The sequence below is a fragment of the Hippopotamus amphibius genome, chromosome 3, assembly GCF_030028045.1.
Source record: "Hippopotamus amphibius kiboko isolate mHipAmp2 chromosome 3, mHipAmp2.hap2, whole genome shotgun sequence".
Taxonomy (NCBI): Eukaryota; Metazoa; Chordata; class Mammalia; order Artiodactyla; family Hippopotamidae; genus Hippopotamus; species Hippopotamus amphibius.
In genome coordinates this window covers 49,954,097-49,976,696 of record NC_080188.1, presented here as the reverse complement: position 1 = coordinate 49,976,696, position 22,600 = coordinate 49,954,097, and the positions used below count along the sequence as shown (strand labels likewise).

The window sequence follows — 22,600 nt, the reverse complement described above, 5'->3', positions numbered from 1 at the left end:
ACATATATTTCCATTCTAAGATCAGTGATGATTCCAGCAAACTTTGTTAACGTTTAGAGAAAATATTAAAATTGTTATTTTATACACTGTCCCAGTCTAAAGACAAATCAGTCCTAGAACAATTCTGTACTGAAAACACGAACAACAAACATAAATATTTTTCTAAGACCCTAACACAAAAGAAAAAAGTGAGTTTAGTAAACACTGGGGAATTATTCAAGGAAGTTCCAGGGCTAAACTAGGGGTCCTTATTTTCACTATTATCTAAAATACCTCTAACTAATTTTTAAGTGTTAAAGCATCATTTAGAGAAGACTTAATTGTAGGCATTATAATCTGTTTAACAAAGTGGTACAGGGTTGGCACTCTAGTTTTCCTAAAACACACTTTCTTACCATGCTGACGACAGCAATATTCATCACAGTTCTGTATTTCAACATGCTATCCACATCATGTTCACAAGTACAAGCATAGTTTTATGGTTCTATTATGAACAGATTTCATACCAACCGTACAGCCTGGCTTGAAAGGCCTGACCTTTTTTCTAACCAAATGACCACTACCACTTGTCAATTTGTCAAACTACTTGTTAATTTACAATTTCACAAGAAGGTTGACATTTATATTCGATTCTATATCTGAAAAATCTATATTTTGTTACAGTATTCTTCATATTCTAACCCTGCTTCGTTGATTAACTCTAAGTTCTTATCTTATTCAAATCATTTTTAGATTGCAGTGTAAAATTTACAGCATTAATTAGATAATATTCTGAAATTTGCTAACAAAATTATGTACGGAGATACAAGGTATATAAGCAGCTAATTTAAAATTATAAATCAAAATGAATCAAATCTTCCTTTCAAACTTAAGTAATATTTGAACAAACAATGTGTAATATATCTCCAACAGCATGATAAATTTATTTGGTTAAACACATGGTTGTTTGGCAAGTGACATTAAGCACAAACAATTTATTTGGGAGATTCTGAACTCAGTTTTATTATATTCTGCATAGCATTGATTTTATATAGTTAAAAAGGCCAACATATATCACTTATAAAATTGATACTTTACTATTTTATCACCATTGTTAGACAGAAATAACTCAGAACATTTAATTCTAATATTTATTAATTTATATTCAACCTCATCCCAGAAAAGATTTGAAAAATCTACAAGGTTTATTTCATCCTCCAAAATAGTATTTTATCTTGATATCAACAGATATTAAATGTTTTAAAAGTAACAACAACAGTACATGATATGGAGATAAATTTAAACAGATTTTTACCAATAAATGCTTATTTATGTAATTTTCAAACAAACAAATCACAAGAAACTTATCAAATTTGCAAACAAAATTCTATTTTTCTATTCTAATAACTAAGTTTATTTGGCCTTCAAAATCTAATTTCAATAGTAGGTAATTATAAATATTTATTCCTATAAAGGACTCGAAGTGGTATACAAAACTACGTGATTTTTTTTTCATACACGAGAAAATTAAGACTAATGGGAAAGTAATGGCTGAGAGAAAGAAAAAAAAAACGGGTAATGACATCAGTAAAGAAATTACATGTTTGGTCCTATAAACGCAGGGCAAAAATCTAGCTCACTACTTTCTAGCTGTCAAAACAAATAGGGCAACATGATCCATTACATAAATCACAGTGTCTTTAACACAAAAACAAACCAGGTGCTAAGAAAAACCACTATTCCTGATACTGAAAGCAAAGAGTAATTTCTCCTTTGAGTCTTTCTAAAAATGGCTTACACTGTGTAAACAATATCCCTAAGGAACTGCAATGAGTGACACAGGGCCAGGTCTTATACACTCCTACCATGTGGACCAGTGACATAACACCTAAATGCAGTTCAGCAGAAGAAATTCTATAGGGGTAGAGAACAGTAAGGTATGAAAATACACTTCTCTGGCCCGGCTTAATCTGGGAAAAGCTTTTTAAGTATCTAGAGAGGAGCAGAATGATCCTTTAGGCAATCCTATATTTTTCTTCCATTCATTACAGATGAAAAGCGTTGAAGGGAAATAAATAAATTTGAGATTTTATGTTCTCTAACCAATATCTGTATATGTAATTCTATCTCTCAAGTTAAGAATAGCACAACACCTCCTAATGATTAGGTAGCCAGGTTGTGGATAGAACTGGTATCATCGTATAAGCAAACAAAAGGACTTCTAACTCCCCTGGCTCATGTTTCCATGTGGGAATACATCTTCTGGAGGCACTTGAGTTTGTCTAACTGTTTTATGTGACATAAAATCAGCCTAAAAGGTCATGACTAGCATTTATTTTAGTAAAGCAGAATAGAAAATATTAGAGTGCATTAGTATAAGTATAAGCAATGTGTCAAGAAACTTGTTTTATGTGTATGTGTATATGAAATGTATTTTTTACTATGGATCACAGTCAAGCAGTTTGAAAACCACTGTGCTGGTGACCTCTCTCTATTAGTATAACACATTCCCCTCCAAGGGAAAGACAGTGATTTGTCTAATTTAGACTAGAAAAAAAGAAATAAGCACCCCCACATGTCCATCTCTGCTGCTCTTTCTTTCAGAACAGTTTATTCTCAGGACATGCATGTTCTCTACAGAACCGTGTTTTGCAAGTGGCCTACTTCTGTGTAGGAAGTCTATGGTTTTCCAATATTGTCTATGACTCGGTGAAAAGTATATTTGGGGGTTGTATATGCATTAACAGGCCCATTTGACTTCAGAGTCCATTCTGCAATCTGCTTTATCAGTACTAATATCACTTTATCTCATGAGATCCTGTACCCCATCTCTGATTATGAAGAGGCTGAAACCCACAGCAAAACATGGTTACGTTTTTATCTCTGAATATTTTTTATTTTGAATCTTATCAGCTATTTAAAAAGAACAAGAAAAAAACCTAATAAGACATTGTTAAAGCCCTTAATAATATAATTTCCCAAATTCTCCAAAAGAATGTATTGCAAAATGTACCCCTAGATTACTGAATGATGTAATCTGGAGTGTAGAGGTATCAATTCTAATCCAGCAAAAACACTGGGGCATATCTACCAATAATGACAACTTCAGTTTTTAAGTAGTTGATTCAAAGCCATTTTCTCTCACAATAATTAAACCTCAAGTCTTGTGTTTCATTAACTCCTACTTCATGACAATAAAACCATATCATCCATAGAAATATGATCTTGAAGGGAAGGAGCAGATTAAGGAATACCTGTGTCTAATTTATCCAAAAGTGAATCAAGTAAAATTAACTTCAATAAACAAAAAAAAAACCAGAGAAGCTAGAATACACCCTTGTTTATCCAACTTAAAATGATCATGTGAGTCAGCACAAGACCATTCCCGTTAACCTTGACTCTACTGCAAATATAAAATCAACTTTTAAAAAGTAAGCCACACAGAAATGAAAGGATACTTCTCTGCTCCTCTTAACTTGTATGACTCTTTCTACTGACACAAATATCACTAATTCAACCTGAGAACACAAAACAGTCTCAGCACTGAAGATAATATAAGATTAAACCACCAGAATATTTCCAACTGATATATTAGACATATCTGATAAAAAACACTTGCCCAAGGCAGCTGAATTAATTATGCTTATTCTAATTTTGCAAAGGAGAGTACACCATCCATGCATATTCCAACAAAAAGAACAGCTAAAGGAGCAGCGGCTGCTGTAGCATAGCAGTGGCCAAGTTAAACTAAGATTACATCTACGACTCACACCAAAAATTAAATGAGGTAGTTCCCATGCAAGTTACATAAAATGATGGGTCCATGCCGGGGCCTAAGTGAAAGTTAAACTAGCATCTCTAATCTAACAGCTCAACAAATTTAATAGGAAAATACTTTGGACAGAGGTCTCAAAGAATGTTTCTGCTTAAAATCTGTTAACATTTTTTCCTTCCACAAAGATACTTTTTCTCTCCCACAGACTTCCAGTTATTACACTTACAGTAATTTACCTGAAAAGAGAAATACTCTAATTTTGCAACCATAAATACTTGAAGCATTAACCTATTATTTTATCAGATATGTTATTTATATTGGGTACATGATAATCCAGTGCACTGTTCTGCCTATATTTGTGTATATTTTTTAACTTCCATAATAAATTTTAAGTGTATATAAATAAGCAAACAAGTTACTGGCTTCCCACAGACAATAAGTACTAAAATAAATTTATTATCAAAACAACAAGAAATAGCAAGTGTTGGTAGGATGTGGGAAAAAGGGAACCCTTGTGCAATGTTGGGAATGTAAATTGGTGCAGCCACTATGGTAAACAGCATGGAGGTCTCTCAAAAAGTTGAAAATAGAACTACCATATAATCCATCAATTCTACTTCTGAGTATGTATCTGAAGGAAACAAAAACACGAACTCAAAAAGATATCTGCATCCCCATGTTCACTGCAGCATTATTTACAAAACCCAAGACATGGAAGCAACCTAAGAGTCCATCAATGGATGGATGGATGAAGAAAATGTGATGTGATATATATATAGTGGAATATTATTCGGTCATTAAAAAACAGAAGGAAATCTTGCCATTTGCAACAATATGAATGAACATGAGGGCATTATGCTAAGTGAAATAAGTCAGACAGAGAAGGACAAATACCATATGACCTCACTTTAAAAACAAAACAAAACAAAACAAAAAAAGATACAAAGAACAGATTGGTGGTTGCCAGAAGTGGGAGGTGAGGGATGGCCAAAACAGGTGAAGGTCATCAAAAGGTACAAACTTCCAGTTATAAAATAAATATGGGGGTATAGTATACAGCATGGTGACTACAGCTAAAAATACTACATTGTATACTGTATATTTCAAAGTTGCTAAGAGAGTAGATCTTAAGAGTTCTCATCACAAGGGAAAACAATGTGTAACTGTGAGGTGATGGATGTTTCCTATACCTATTGTAGTGATCATTTCATAATATATACATACATCATTATGTTGTTCACCTGAAACTATATAATGTTATATGTCAATTATATTTCAATTACAAAATAAATAAAATTTTAAACCCAATAGATGAGCTGCTAAGAGCTAGGACACAGAACCATAAAGCAACAATAAGTTAGCAGGGCCTTCCCTGGTGGCGCAGTGGTTATGAACCCACCTGCCAATGCAGGGGACACAGGTTTGAGCCCTGGTCCGGCAGGATCCCTCATGCCGCAGAGCAACTAAGCCTGTGCACCACAACTACTGAGCCTGTGCTCTAGAGCCCGTGAGCCAAAACTACTGAGCCTGTATGCCACAACTACTGAAGCCTATGTGCCTAGAGCTCGTGCTCCACAAGAGAAGCCACTGCACTGAGAAGCCAGTGCAACACAAAAAAGAGTAGCCCCCATTTGCCGCAGCTAGAGAAAGCCTGCTCACAGCAACGAAGATGTAACACAGCCAATAAATACACAAATAAATAAATTTATTTTTTTAAAAAAAGCAATAAGTTAGTAGACCCAAAAATAAACAAAACAAAGCCTTCTCCACTGTTCATTACAAATCAATGTTTCACTGCACAAAGAGGTGAGAAAAATAATCTTAGTAGTTACATTTAACAGTATATTCTGGAATATATAACTTATGATAAACCTTTGATATCCAACATTAGCCTGCAAAACCAAATTTGGTTTCAAAGCATCCAAAGAAAGCTCTGCAGGGAAAGTACATCCTACTTAGTATCTAGACAGCAGATGCCCTGACCTTTACCCAGAAAACCAAAAATTAGGTTAGCTCAGGAAGAATTATACTGACATCAGTAGTAGTTGGGAGTAACTGTAGTACTAATGATGGTGGTATTAAAGGCCATCTCTTACTGAGTACTCACACATGCTAAGAAGCACTTTTCATAATTCACTTAATCTTCACAATAACCTTAAGAGGTAGGTAATTTAATATGCTCATTTTAGAAATCAAACTGAAAGAAATTGAGCTGCCCAATATTCTTTACCAAAGAGGTGATAAAGCAGATGCAAGCCCAGGCCATTTGCCTCCGGAGGCCTTGTTCTTCATCTCCACAATGTACTTCCTTAATCACCATAACAGAAGCTAAAAGAAAGGTGAAGCGACCAGCCTTCTGTTCACTGATCAAAACTATTCAGGAATCCTGTTAGTTATGCTTCTCATTCTCTTCTAAATGTTCTCTAAGTTCTTTTCAAGATTTAGATCCAAAAATGGAAAGTGCTTCTATCCTCACTGCCCCCACTCCAATCCATCTCCATTACCTGTCTACTGGGAAAGTAAACAGAAGCTAAAAAGAAAAATTCTAAATAATTGCTACTTTTAAGAAGAAAAGTCTGTAGAAAATTAATAAACTGAGCTTTGCGGACAGTGATATAATTAACAATTATTATTAATATATTAAATATTATTATACAAATAATAACTATCCTTGACCAAACTGTTGATAATGAAAAGTCTACTCAAACACTTACATAACCACAAACAACACAGTTTTAACAAAGATTAAGCATGGCAATTTCATTTTCAAAAATCTTGAATCATATAAAATAGATGTAAACAGCATTAGTAAATCTAACACTGAAAAGATCTATTTTTTTAAGAGCTTCTTATATATAAATGTGGGGGCAACTACACTGTATGAATAGACAATTGGCAATAAAAAGCTTCACTTTCAAAAACTATGAGTATATGTGTAGCGTTAGTGGTATAGTGGTGAGCATAGCTGCCTTCCAAAAACTATGCGTATAGCTAGGTGGTTTCTGGTTTTCTGAAGGTAGAATTTACTTGAAAGCAATGTAAATCACCAATTTATTGTAAAGCAGACAGAGAAATCTCAAAAGGATGGTGAAAAACAGGCAAGGTCACATGTGGAAAATGAAAAGAATGTAATTGCAAAGAATCTAAAAGTTTTCTAAAAACCATTATATTATAGATAAGCATGTTCAAGTTTTTAAAAATCTCTACTTTGTTAAGCTTTTACTACTCAAGACAATTTAAAAAGTAAAGTCCACAAAAGCCCTTTGACAGGAGATAAAATACCAACATTTACTTGAATGCTTTTCTTTTATTCAACCTTGTTTTCTTATTTCTGCCTAGCTCTCAGAATCAGTTCAAAGAAATTAATGCATGTTGAATACACACTAACATTTTATACTAACAATAAAATCTGTACATTTATTGACTAACAAAGCAAGCATATGATGCCCAGTAAAGCATCAATGAACTAGAGTTCAATTAGATCCTAAAATTATCTGCAGTGTTTGGCTTTTCTACCTTCCCATTATACACAAACACATAGCCTCACACACACATACATAGGAGAAGGAAAACACACAAACCTAACGCAAGAAAATAAGACCTCATCACTATAAGCAAATTAAATAATGAATCAGGGTACACACTGTCTATTCTCTTACACAGTATTGTCCAACAAGAATACTGAGTTTCTAAGACACTGCAAGATTCTCAATAAAATCTTCAGTCCAATTGTGATTAAAACATCATCCTTAACAACAAAACAGTGTCACGGATACAATGATTTACAAGGGCTTCAAGAAAAGGTTAAACTTCAATTTCTTTTTTTTTTTTTTTTGGCACACGGGCTTAGTTGCTCCGTGGCATGTGGGATCTTTCTGGAGCAGGGATCGAACCCGTGTCCTCTGCATTGGCAGGCGGATTCTCAACCACTGCGCCACCTAGGAAGCCCAAAGGTTAAACTTCAATTAACCAGAACACTCAACAGCCAAAGTAAATGCCTCAATCTATTTTTTGAGCTGGATTCCAGATAATGAGTTTTTTTTTCATGTTCTTAATGCCCTAACGTTTAGACAACAAAGGAAGAAAGCAGCAGGATGAGACAGGGAAGCTTTACGGGTTTGATGTTTATTCAAATACACTAAAAGTATGCTTGCTCTTTAAAAAATTCACATTCTGCAAAATGGCAGCCTAAAAATAACAGGGCTAATAGGAAAAGAGAGCTGGGATGAACCACTGAAAACCTATACAGCTCTGTCACCAGAACACTGACAAAAACATTAATTGGTACCTGGGAAGGTAATCTGGACTGACCAGGCAGGTAGCTTAACCTGGCTGAAAGCTGCCACGAGGACATAAAAACATGTCAAAACAAGACTAAGAGGTTCTCAACCAATAAAGATAAAAATGCAGTTCCAAGCCAGCAGGGATGCTATTCAGGGGACCATCTGTTAGTAAAGAGTCACACAAAAGCTGAGAGGTAGAGCTCTCTGGGAAGAAAACCTCAGGTACAAGTACGCATATTTAACGTTCTCTAGTCAGAGTGGAAAGTCTTCATACTGGCAGTGCAGCCGCCCAGCTTAGGGCTACCTCCTTTCCCCTGCAAGTTATAACACCATATCCCCCACCCCTACTCTGGTTCCCCTTGCCTAGGAAAAACATTCCACATGAAGCAATGTAATTTTTGTGTTCAACTGACATAATTCTCTACTTTCCAACATGTATGAGCAAATCCAAATTAAAGAAACAAAAAGATTACGCTTTAAATAAGTTTGCAAAGTGAAGCTAGACATCCTTTTATGCTCCATTTTCTTTTGATAATTTTTCTCTTGCAGTGTTTGCCCTTTTCTTTTTGAGTTACATGAGCCTCACAAATTACAAAAGTTAGCCAACTGTCAAATGTGTAACAAATATTTTTTTCCACTTTATCATCGGACTCTGCTTGGCTTCATGGTTTGCGGGAACTTTTAATGGTTTAAATTTATATCTCAATGGATTCATCTTTTCTATTTCCTGAGATTAAAAGCCTAGTTTATAGATTACCTATTCCAGTGTTACAAATAAATTCAGACCTATTTTCTTAAAGCACACTTATGTTTTATTTTTTACATTTAAGTCTTTGATTTATCTGAAATTTTAGCATAATGTTTGAGGTAGAGATCCACTCTGATTTTTCATCCACAAGTGGACAATAAAGTTTTGTATTTCCATCTGTTTTTCCCGAGTTGAACTGCCATCTTCATCATACAAAACCTCAAATATATTTTCATTGACCCTCTTTTCTTCTGCACTGATCTCAGTGGCTGAAGGCTATGACAGGAGATATTTAAAATGGAGAAAACAGAGTAGAAACGCTAGAAACACTTTAATTAAAACAGTGCAGAGCAGTGCTGTTTAAATACCGCAACTTCCTAATATGTTTAATATCTGATGAACCTCCCCCTCCCCCAAATCATCTTTTTCAGAAATTATACCATATGCATATATAAAAAATTAAATCACAGTATCTATCAAAAAGAAAAAACCCTTAAAAGAGGCTGTAAGGAAAACTGAGGTATTCTTTCGGATTCAAAGGCCCACAGGATTACTCCTTCTGCTATACACTTAGGTTGCTTTCTAATTTTGTAATAAGGAATGAATATTAAAAAGGCTGGCCAAATAAACTACTAAGATGGGCAATACTTTGGTCTAAAGAAGCGACAGATCTGGATATTTGTATTTCAAAAGTACAAAGATTGAATAATTAAATGTTATGCTGTAAGTTTTTCCAGAAATTCCAGTTTCCTTAATTACATAATCTCAATGTTCTATAAAACCTTATCTAGAGCTTAAAAACATCCATGTACTAATCACTAATTAGTCTGCTTTCACTCCTATAAAAGTCTTATAAACATTTTTTAAATGTATTTCTTGACTATAGTTTCACAAAATTATAATACATGAAATTAAAAGACTAGGTTTAGGTAAAGGAACAGAAATAGCAGGCCCTAAGTACAGTATCTTATAATTTTTTTCATAATTTTTCCAAGTACTTACTTATTAAGCAATGTATGTTATGGGAGTAACGAGAATTGTCTGGGATGGTGAAGCTGCCATCACAGATAGCAACCTGACTCTCACCAAAAGGAAGAGTGAAGAAACAAAGTTTATACAGTAAACATCCCAGGGCCTGTAAAACAAAGAAGCATGAATATCATCAGAGCTCAATTATCAACTTAACCACAAGACCAAAAAAAAAAAGTAGCCACAAACCAAAAACTAAGTATGTTACTAAAAAAACAAAAGCCTGAAGTTTCTATACTGGATTAATCTTTTCACAAATTACAACTTAAATTAATGCACTTAATTTTTGAAAAGACATTTAACTGTATCATTCCCACATTTTTCTATCACATCTGTGGCTAGTTGGCTGAATTAATGCTAACATGGAACTCCAGATCATGAATGATATAACTAAAATTAGAATTGGCTTGGTTACCTTTGGGAGAAAAATTACTTTTATTTCTTTCACAAGGAAAACATATATTTAGTACATAACTAGCATATAACAACCAACAAAGTAAGTACAAGGCTCCTCCTAGCAGAATTTTTTTTTAAATTCATTATAAAATGTGTTTTAAAATCCTGGGATTCCAAACACGAGTTAACCAGCACAGTTAAACTTATCAGACAACCATCAATATTATTCCCTGATTTTCACTGAGCACGTCATTATTTCATAATGTAAAAATTAGTTCTTTACTTCTATATATAATCCTACAATTTTAATTCTACATTATACTAGTCAGATTTGTACCTGGGTAATTTACATAAAATTCAAAAAGGAAGGGCTCTATCTGCTTCACTTGCATGGATGCACAGACATCACAATAATCTACTTGCTGACAATGAAGACCAAACACCCTAAAACACAAATTGCGTCTGGAAAAGCAGCACAGGAGATTTTTAGCTAAACTGCCAACAGCTCAAACCTGAGACTCAGTAATAAAATGTGGTTTTCTGCTCAAGAAATCATTATGCTGTCACAAGAAGTGTCACCTACAAGCCTTATGAGTGATTCTAATTTTAGAATTAGATGGGTGATTCTAATTTTAAATTGATTGTATAAAATTATCCAATAGTTACTATACAATTACATCTGCAATAATTGAAATTTGGCCTATCTAAAAATTAGCAAATCAGCTTTTCTTTGTTGGATTTTCTCTACACAGCAACTTAGCAAACCCAATTAACAAATACACGAGTTTTATAACTACTATGAAGACCACAATATACAGAAATATCTTTCTGAGTTCAACAATATTAACTGACAACACATCATTTTCAATATTATAACAGTCTTCCAATGAAAAATGTTTAAAGACTCTAGAAATGTCAATATATTAGTTCAAAAACATTACTAGGTTATTTACTATATATCTAACCAAACTATAAAGATTCTGAATAGAAATAACCAGTTCAATGTGCCTTTAAAAAAGTTTACAATGCTTTTTTTATATTAAGAAGATATTTTCAGCTTTTATGCAGCAAATTGAGCATAAGGCTTCCTTAACAGCAGTAAAAGAAAATACTATTAATGGTGTAATATCTGCATTAAATTACACCTTTCTTCTGCCCAGATGATAGGCAAACAAGATCTGCATTTTAGCCAGTTCTATCTTGTCAATCAAACCTTTAGCAATGTATCTTTTATTAGAGTAAATGTTGTGGGAGTTCCCAGATAACAATTTTAGATAGCAATGCCAGTGTACTTAAAAAACATAAATCTAAAATACTCTGCTTCACAGAGCGTGAGCACAATGAGGTGTCCTAATTTTTTTCACACCAAAGGCATTTCCGTCTTTAACCATCTGATACAAAGAGAACTACTCAAGAAACAGGAGGGAACGAATAACCTCATTTTGAAGGCTGAGTATCACCATCTTCCATTTTCCTCATTAAAAGGTAATGTGAAGCAACTCTCACTGAATTTCCTACTGGTCAATAAATGAGCATCCTAGTTCTCAGGATAAAAATAACCTACAATGAAAACTTCAAAGCAAAAAAAAAAAAATGTTTTTTCCTAAAATACATATGCTAAATGAATAGTTTAACCTCAATATCATAACTCTCTGAATCAGCAATATTTTTTTTCTGGATATTCTTGAATTCACACCTAAAATGTTGTAGCATTTCATCTGAGCTAAGACAAGCATAAAAATGGCATCATGGAAATTAAAACTCTGTCAAGCATATAAACATAGATTGTTTTCTGATTATTTTTCTGGCTTCTTTTTTATCTTTGAGTATCTATTTGTCATCGCACAGCTATACCCAGTTATCCATAATAGAAATATTGCCCCATATACTAATCTGTAAATGGTATAAATTTTAAACTTATCACTAACAATTTAGTGTGCTGCCTGGCACGCATACTAAAAGTCTGGTGAAAAATGAACAAAAAGATTCCCTCTTTTTTGTTAAGATACTGGGTAACAATCATATTCTCAGACAGTTTTTTTTTTAAATCAACCCCAGATGATTTCAAAACAGTAGTCAAGCTATAATGTCTGCTGTTTCCCCTACTGTTGAAATACGATTTTAGGTAATGTGGATTTCAATATGTCACAAAATGAGGCCAGAAAAGACTTTCACAATCACCTCCTCTAATACCTTCATTTTATAAATTAAGATCCAACTGAATTTGCTTTCTACAGTATCCTGCAACCCATTTACTATAAGCCATTTAATGAGTCATATGTTAATGCTGAGAAGAGCAAACGAAATTTGAGTCATACAAGCTGGTGACCTATAAGCAGTAAAAAATTAAATCAAACCTATTCATGGTTTGATTAAATTATGTATACGGTTAAAAGTTCAACTATCACAAGATTTAAGAACCACTGGTGAAAAAGTATATGTTATGTAGACAGAGGAAAAGATATTGTAGATACTCTTTATTACCTTGCAAGAATATTTGGTATCCCAACCCCTATAAGAGAAGGCCAGGAGAGGAGCACCAAGAAGATACTAATTTGAGTTCACACGTTACACCTGATTACTTTCTAAACATTATGTCTTAAAACAAAATAAACATGATTTTTCTTATAAACTCTAGAACTGCTTCCAAAGGAATATTTTTCCTCCATCCCTAATATGGCCACTAGTGGTAGATATAACTAAATAGCTGTTAAATTTAAATGAATTCACATTTAAAATAGAGTTTCCTGCTAGTTTATTAAATATAGCCAAAACATACTTTACTTATGAAATAAGTTCTAAAGAGGTGTGGGCATTCTAACATAAAGTTCGAATCTATGGAACCGTGAGATATCTCAATAATTCAATCCAGATATAGATGCTAAATGATAAAGAACCTCAAAATATAGGTTAGTCAATGTATGTTTATAATTTTTTAAAAGTTTTACTTATGTTAATTTCCACTAAAAAGATCCTAAAATACTCCAGAAAATTAGCTTTTCCATACTGTGATCAACCAAAATTGTACTCAAATCAAAAAAATGTTAACAATCATATATAATTTAAATTCTAAAAAATACTGTGGTAAAAGTTGCATTATATGGAAATCCTTTATTTGCTTTTTTATACCTAAGCTTTCCATTTCAGGATCAAGAAGATAATATGTGCTAATATTTTTCTTCTGAAGAAGAAGCTTTACTGTCCACCACTCTCTTCTACTTATTAGGAAATACCTTGTGGAGGACAGGGGGAAAATAATCAGATTTAATTGTTAATTTGGTTAGTGAAAATGTCAGCCTTTCTTGGCCTTACCCAGATATCAGCCTTGGTGGTGATAGGTTTCCCTCCATAAAGGTTGATCATTTCAGGGGCTCTGTATGACAGAGTTGTATACCTGGCAGTAAATAAGTAAAATGGAGTGGAGATATAAAAAAAAAGACAGATACTACATTGTTTCTACATAAATTACTACAAAAAACTTTTAGGTTCAATAACATTATAAAGAAATAATACTATTTTAAAAGCTCATTAAAAGTCCATCAAGGTTTAAACAATACAAAGCATCTATACACATTTTTATTCAACAAGTGCAACTGCATCTATAATGATAAAAACAATTTTAATAGAAGACTTTTAAATAAAGACAATGTATTGGAAATGTAGTTTTCCTTGAATCTCTTATATGAAATAATACAATTTGACTATAAAAATATCTTTATCAAAATATTTTAGTCTATTAATTTAAAAGTAAAGCTTCCACCCTCTCAAAAAATTAATTTATATGTTTATTAAGCAGCTTGTTTTTATGGACTCTAACATAATTCCTTACACACGATAATAAATCTCCTTTAGATTTGTTTTTATAATTGTTGTTTTAAAAGTAACTTCGTTGCCATAAGTAATTATTAATTATACTAATTAAGTACAGTTCTAAAACTGACTGTCAGCACAAGCAATCTGGAGTTAAATAGATATTGTGAATAAATATTTACCAGTATAAAAACTGCAAATCCATTATGAATAGAATAAAGTAGTGCTCAATTTCATGGCAAGAATTATTAGAATATCAAAGGAATTCCTATATTATGGCATAATTTAAGATTCATTTTCAGTGTTTATACGTTTTATTTTACATGAAGTATCTTAAAGCTCAATATTCTATCACCTTACTTTTTCCAATTTATGCTGACTGGGTGATACATTCTGATGATACTACTACAGAGGAGTGATCTGAGAAACCAGAATACAAACTACATGAGGACAGGACTTTTGTTGTTGTTGTTGTTGTTCACTGCTATGATGTAGCACCAACAACAGTGTCCACTACACTGTAGGCCCTGAATAATGACCTGTTAACTGAATAAATGGTTAGACCATTAACTCCTCAACTGAGCCACAGAGCACAAGAACCCATGAGCTTATGTTCAACACTAGCGTACAATTCTGCTACAATTCTACTGTTCTTCAGATCTTAACAGCAAGAAATGAAACTTCCAGCAAGTCAAAGATGCTTGAGCAGAATCCTGCAGCAGTCATTATACAACACAATCCAATAACCTTTTAAATTCTATATATATATACATATATCCACAAGAAGCCAATTCAATAATTCACTGTTCTGGTTTCTTCAGGACATTTATATGTTTACTAAAGAGTTTGTATGGAATCTAATATAATCACCATAGGCTGCTTTCTGAGTAGAAATACATAAATCTAGAAAGCCATAGTTTTATACGAATCGTCCAGAGTAAGATCAACTCTACTTGAGCCATCTCAAAATCTATGCTGGAGTTCAAACGAAAGCTCCTAGGTAGCCTTAAACAATTGAGAATTTGTAAGGAAGTGAAGAAAAGCAACTTAGAAAAGGCAGCTACTTAGAAATTCCTATTCTGACAGATATTCCTGCATTCTGTAACATTTTATTAAGATAATCTAAGTTTTACAAACAGTACTATTTTATAAAACTAGAAAACAGAGAAGTCAGGGAAAGTTCCTTATAACAGTACTCTACAAAGTACAAGATTAAGAAAACATAAGGCAGATATGAGTTATATTTCTACCAGAGAGTTTTCCAATACAATATTATAAAGTAACAAATTCTCCACATAGTTTTCAATGCGTTAATAGGTCAATTTTCTCAATATTAAATATGAAGTAAAAGTTTAAATGTTTTCAAATAATTTAATATTTTCCTAACAGGCACAAATCCTCACTATCGATAAAAACAAAGATGTTTAACTGAACTCAACAATAACTTCAAACTCCCTTTAATGGTTCCACTAATTACGATAGCTTAGTTAACATATTTCTTGATAAATTTGCTTACAATGTAGATGAAAATTTTGTTTCCATAGTAAAATGTATTTTCTATTGAACTAGATGAGACAAACTAATCAATGTCTATAGCACAGAAATATCTTAAAGAAACCTATTAATGGAATACCTAAAATTTATATTAGCAGAGCTGGTCAGAGACTCAAGTCAACTAAAATTCCCTTGAGTCAAAGTGTAATAAAGATAACACTTACTTTTTAATTTCTTCTTCTACTATATTAACTCCATCTTTCTGAGGATTAAGAAATTTATTTGTGGCGCTGCCAAAGTCACAAAGTACATAGTTTCCACCATCATTTAACAAAATATTTTCTACCTTCAGAAAAGAAAAGTAATAATTAGTAGTATTTTCAAGGTGAAAATTATCTTTTTACAATAATGTTTTTACACAATAAACACTGATACATATATATCTGAGAGAGAGAGGGAGTGTGCACACGCGAAGATATGTCAAATTGTGAGAAAGGACAAATAATTCAGAACAAAAATATACTTTATCTATTGCTTCGCTCACGAAGAACAGAGAAGTGCTTCTCCCATCCTAGGATGATTTTTGCAAAGGCCAAGAAACCCTAAGTCCTCTCAAAAACTGCTTCTATGGAAGAGAAGAACTAGTAGCAGTCAGAGTCTATACTACACCTCCATTTTCCTCCTTTTCTGACATTTCAGCTTATCTATAAAAAGGTAACAAAAACCATTACAATTCTACCTCTGATTGACTACTAATTCCATTTTTATCTAAAATACTAAATTGGAAAACACAGATTAGACTTTATGCCTTAACTTAAAGATCAGAGTTGTAGTAACTTAAGTAAAATTACATGCACATTTTCTAGAACAGGAGATTGTGGGTTCACAGCCCAACTGTGCTACTTATTAGCATATGTACCCTTGGACAATTTGCTTAACCACTCTTGTGCTTTAGTTTCCTCATCTATAAAATGGGGAAAATAATATCTATTACATGGGATTGTTGTAAAAACTGAAAGAATTAAAACATGTAAAGAGCTTACAACAGTGACTGAAATAAGGTAAGCGTGCAATAAATGATGTTATTATTAACGTTTTTGCACAATATTTATTATTTTTATGATACAGTTTTGAATGAATAATTCAGTTTCTCTCCACTCTACCAAAATACTCACATTATAGTCTCTTTACAATTTTTCTTCTGTATTTCATTTTCGTCTACTTTTAAAAATATTCAATATTTGCACAAAATACAGATTTATACAAGAAATCTACTTTAAAAAACAAAATCTACTTAAAACAAACACAGGATTGCATAAATTTACACATGTAAAAAGAACTAAGTACATGAAACATGGTCTATACAAAATTATGCAGTTCAATGTCTTTTTTGTTTTAAAATCAAGACTCAGCTGAAAACATCAACTTCACATTTAAAAAGTTAATGAGCTAAAACAGCACAAAAAAATCAGATCAATATTAAAGAAAATGTAAAAGTTGCATATTCAAGAGAACTGAAATGAACTATATTGGTTATCCAAATTAAGGAACAGAGGTCTGCAGTCAAGCATTTTAATCTTGGCCTTGACTTGTATCCTTTTAGCATAGGTTTCTCTAGATGACGCTTTCATGCTTAACAACCTATATTCTAAGTGACAACTTCTATTCTCTTGTATCTTAAGGAGCACTTTATTATCACTTTTCATAAATTTTGTATAAGTCATAACTGAAATTCATTCTTTCATTAAATATTTATTGAGACCCTGCTATGTGCCAGGCACTGTTCTAAATGCTTGGATACATCACTACAAAAAAGAAAAATCTCTGCCCACAGGGAGCTTTCATTCTCGTGGGAGAGGACAGAAAATAAACAGGCATAATACATAAGCAAACTATATAGTATCTGAGAAAGTGACAAGTAATAATAAAAGGTGGAACAAGTAGAGAATGGAAAGGTTAGGTTGTAATTATAAATAAGGTGGTGCAAGGATAGGCCTCACTGAGAAAGTGAATCTGAGCAAACCTGAAGTGGGAGAAAGATTAGCCATGGGATATCTGGGCATAAAGCATCTCAGGAAGAGGAATTTTTGTAATCTCAGTGTTTGTAGGTATCAAAGAAGACACTTATGCTTCTAAATGATATGTGTAATGGTAACTCAAACAATATGATGCCAGGAATGTTCAATCCCCTTTGGGTACTTTTTCCAATTTAACAAGTGGGTACCATATACAAGACGTCAGATTCCACAAAAATGTAAGACAAAGTGACCTTAAAGTGATAATCATCACCAAATTATAGTAAATTACCTAAAACTATGGTAAATTACAAATAAATGAGTAAAGAGACCCATTTACAGTCATCTCCAATATCTCTGGAAAACACTCTGATGCTTAAAATGAATTATAAGAAACAGAAGGCGTGCCAAACTAGGAAGAATAGTGTGGAGGGACATCCAATCCACGTCAGTGATGTTCATATTTTTGTCTGTATGAAACCTTTTAAAGAAGCCTGCGCTGTAAACCAGAAGCAGAGTAGGGAGCACAAAATCTACCTCTACAGCCATGCTGGAACCCTCAGGGTCACGAAAAGCGCAATTTCAATTCTATAGCCTTTACATGGCGTCAGGAAATGCAGCAGGGGACAGAGAGACTAATCTCAGTGCTGATAATAAAAACTGGTTTAGATGAACACAGTCCAAAAAATTTTAACTCCAAAATTTAAAAGGTAATAATCCATAAGTAGACTAAAGTTCGTACCTTCAAATCCCGGTGAATTATTGGAGTCTTACACTGATGCAACCTTGCAACAGCTTCACAGGTATCACAGAATATCTGTAACACTTCTGGTTCTGTAAAACCTATCTGCAGCTTCTTATTCATCTGATTCACTACCTGCCCAGCTAATCAAAAGAGTAATTTTGAGAAGACATATTTTTAATAAATGAAAACTACCACAAACAAAGAAATTAAGAAATGTTTTTATCATCTCAGGTAATGGCGAATTGGCTTTTTTCATAATTTTCATGTAAGGATGCTCATTATACCATATTGTGTTGATTCAATGACATACTTTTTTTTTTCACATTTCACATCTCTGAAGTGAGAACATCTTGAAATAAGTAATGTTCTGCTAATGCTAGTGACCATATTTTAACATTTTAACATCTCCAAACTCCGGGTGCACCTTGTAATTGATGGCATCACAGATGTGAAGAAACAGTTATTCAACACTGTGCTAGTTTTGGGGATGAACAGTGGTGAACAAAAATAAGTCTGTTATCACGGAATTTATAGTCTAAAGGCACAGATAAATAGTAAACAATCATACAAATAATTATCATAATTATGTACAATAAGGATAATACGAGAAAAACCCAAATTTAAATTAGTGAAGGAGGATGGGGAGAAGAGGATGCCAGAGAAGGCCTGTCTACGGAAGTAATATTTATGTTGAGACTGAAGGTTAATTAGGAATTAACCTGGCAGAGATTTGGGAGAACATGCTAGTGACAGCGAGCAGCACGTACAAAGGCCTGTAGTTTGGGAAAGAGCTTAATGATTTGAATAACTTAAAGAGAACTAATGTGGGTATGGTCTAGAAAGCAGAGAAGAGAGTCAAGTAAGATGATACTGACAAGACAAATAGAAATTTTAGATTTTATCTTGAGAACCAAGGAAACTTCCTGATATGACCTTTTAAAGATCTCCTTGGTTGGGGGATGGAGCAATCACAAAAGTGGAAAAAGAGAGATGGGTTAAGGGCTAATGCTCTAAACCAGTTAAGAGATAGTAGGCACAGTAACTTACTAAAATCAAATAGCCACAACAATGAGCCCTGAGAGGATTATTAAATATTATGATGCACTACAATAACTAAGAATGACAATTCTTAACTACGAAGAGAAAGTTTACTATCATTATGTTTTAAGAATACAAGTAAATACATGATTCATTCAGAAGACATTCTAACAGAAATCAAGTGTGGAAATTTAAAAAGGCAAGCTTATGTTAAGTTGAAACTTCCCTGCAACAAGTTCAAATAAATGAATGTCTGCTACTTTGTAATCTGTAAGAAGGTGCACACACACCTGTTCCTTCTATTACTACTGCCTAAACTGCATTCCCATGTATTTTCTGAAATAGCTGGTTTTATCTTAGAACTTTAAAGTGGGGGGGACATTAATTTTGTCTGTCAATCCTCAACTTTCAGAAAACACAGGTCTATTTGGTTGTAATTTGTACAAAGTGTTTCATATAAGATTGAGGCACCTGACTAGGGGGCAATTTCCTCCATTCTATTATTTGTCAGATGTCCTGACTCATTTTATCCAAAAATTAAACAGTAAGAAAAGTGTTTTACTGATGTTCATTCACATTCTCGAAATATCATTTCACAGCTAAAGAAATCATAACCTTGAACTCATTCTTCCTCTTCCAAACTTTCAATGTTGTAATCAGTAGAATAAATTTTAAACAAAAGTCAATCGTCTTTCTTCCTTTCAGAGATCTTTGGGATAGAAGCCTTGAATCACAAAATCCAGTCCCTAGAAAAAGCTAAAAGCTCTATTTGAGCTTCATTTCAAATGTAGGAAAACAAATGAAATTTCATTATTCAAAATCAGAGTCTTCTGAAAATTAAAGTAAAATTATTTTAATAAAAAATTTAAAAATCAGATTCAGAAAGCAAACAATACATACTGAAGGTCTTTTAAAATAAGATGCATGTAACTCCCAAATCTTTACAAATTTTTCAAACAGGTATCATCTCCTAAACAAATACTTTTATACTCTGCCCAATTTCATCATTAAAATTTAAAAAGTCAAAATTTTTCTAGCCTCAACAATCTTCATGTCTCTGAAACTACACTTATTAAACCATTTAATTTAAAATGCCATACCATTCTATTTAAATTTTGATATGACTTTTTTTAACAAGATAATTAAACTTTATCTGCAATAGACTGCACCACTAGGCCCCCAAATACTTCCCTAAAAACTGAAGTTCATGTGGTTCCCCTTTTAAAATGTCTTCTGGATAACAATTAATTAAACCCATCCAGGGTTATGATTATGCTCAATTCAGATATTTTTAAAAAGTTACAAGTAGCCAAGGGCTATTAGTCAACTCTAAGCCAGCTAAATTAGCACCTTAAATACCAGAATTCGGAAAGTAGGGTAAAGAAAATCAGTAGCCTCCTTAAAGAGATCACAGTGCTTTATAGTAGAGAAAATGAGATTATAAATAAGGAGGAACAACCAAGAAAATATCTAATTTTTTACATTATATATGGAAATGGAGATTACAATATTGATTCCCTTCATTTTCCTCTGTCCTTCCCTTCTTACAATACTGGAGTAAATGAAACCACATCTTCCCCATTATCATCACCATTCTCCTCTCTCCTCCAACCTTCAGGAAGTGACAAGAGTTCCTGGCACCATAATTAACAATCATAACTGTCTTAAGAGAACCTAAACATAAACCATGTTTCCCTAGAACGCAAATTGTCAGATACAGTCTGACCGGGGTGGGGGGAGCAAGTTTGCAGGAAATGGATCAAATGCCCCCCATCACACATATTAAAGTCACAGAAAAAAGTTCCAGGGATTTTAAAAATTATTATAATTCTTAAGGCATACTATACAAGTAAATATTTCTTTGAAAACACATTAGATCCAAATAAAATGTGGTTTTCTATCTTCTGATGTTTACAAAAGACCACATAAGTTTATAAAAATTATGGATCAAAATGCATCCTTTAAATTTAATACATTTAATATGTTCAAAGATAACATGGTATCAAGCTGGAAAAAAATCTTACAACACTAATATGGACACAGTATGTTCTTCTTGGTTGCATTATAAAAGAAATGTATAGGGAACAGGAAAGGTGACTGCTCTTTACCTGCTTCAATTTCCTGTTTTAAACCCAACAGCATTTTTCTAATTGTCCATTTACATATGCTTATATCATCATTGCAACAACTATGACTAGTTTCCAAATATTTTTTAACAGCATTCCTTAATTAGACAAATAATTAAAGCTGAAATTATAATGAGTGTCCAGAATCAGAAGACAGCTGCCCTGGAAGGAACCAAGACACCTAGTAATCCATTTCATGGGCAAATTTTTTTAGGTAAAACAACTGCAGAAAATACTTACCTCGACAATATTCCATTAAGATAAGCACTTCCCATACATTATCACTGATTGAATTAACAGCACAATCCAAATAACCCACAATATTTTTGTGACCAGACAGCTCTTTCTGTAAAAAATAAACAAAATTTTAAAAACTGGAAAACATACATTTTAAAGATCTGTCATAAACAATGATTTGAAGTCTAAATTAATATATTCAGAGAATTTCAAAAAGTAAGATTTAGGTATAAGTATGGAATCTGACATATTTCCGTAAAGTATTACAATTTATATCCACCTTGTTGAGTGAGTTTATGAATGCATGTGCATTTAACTAAATAACCTAAAAAATTAAACAAGTAGCTAAAAAGGATTTCTGTAAAGAAACCATAAATTAAAGATAATACTAACATTACAAGAAAATAAGAAGAAAATGGCTAATCTGACACATTTGCTCCTAGTACAAGATAATCAACATATAATAAGGTTAAAAATCATAATGATCTAAATAAGGTCTGTCAGTAAAATAAAAAACTCTTATCAAGAATACTGTTTAAAATAATTTACGGGGCGGGGGCAGAATCAAGATGGCGACATGGGAGGACACAGAGTGCATGTCTCCCCACAACTAGGCCAGCTGCCAGACACTAGTGGAGGACCCTGAGGCCCAAGGAGACCAGAGGAACCCCTGAGCGACCAGGTAGGATGGGGGGGAGGTCAGGGGGGAGGAGAAGTAGAAGCTAGACAGGACCAGTGCCCCTGAGGGGTGGCTGGGGAAGGGGGGAGGTTCCCACCTAGAGGGACCCTTGGGGTCTTGGAGGATCAAGGGGGAGCACGTCTAGGTATCCCGTGCCCAATCAGCCAGGAGGCCTGCTGGGCTTCCAGACCAGGAAGCCTGCTGGGCTACCCCACCAGGACCTCCGCCCTCCAAGGTCCCCTCTGG

General features: G+C 33.3%; 1 protein-coding gene across 4 annotated transcripts in view; it reads right to left on the bottom strand.

Moving 5' to 3' along the window:
- Positions 1-22,600, bottom strand: part of BMP2K (BMP2 inducible kinase) — a 115,979-nt gene that overhangs the window by 36,301 nt on the left and 57,078 nt on the right. For all 4 annotated transcript variants that reach the window (XR_009052532.1, XM_057726106.1, XM_057726107.1 and 1 more), the window contains 5 exons: positions 21,679-21,784; positions 18,272-18,414; positions 15,739-15,860; positions 13,523-13,604; positions 9,788-9,920 (listed from right to left, as the gene is read on the bottom strand). Coding sequence is in view for 3 of the 4 variants with exons in the window: in XM_057726106.1 (XP_057582089.1) it covers positions 9,788-9,920; positions 13,523-13,604; positions 15,739-15,860; positions 18,272-18,414; positions 21,679-21,784 (586 nt within the window). In the remaining variant the exon portion in view is untranslated. The remainder of the gene's footprint in view (positions 1-9,787; positions 9,921-13,522; positions 13,605-15,738; positions 15,861-18,271; positions 18,415-21,678; positions 21,785-22,600) is intronic.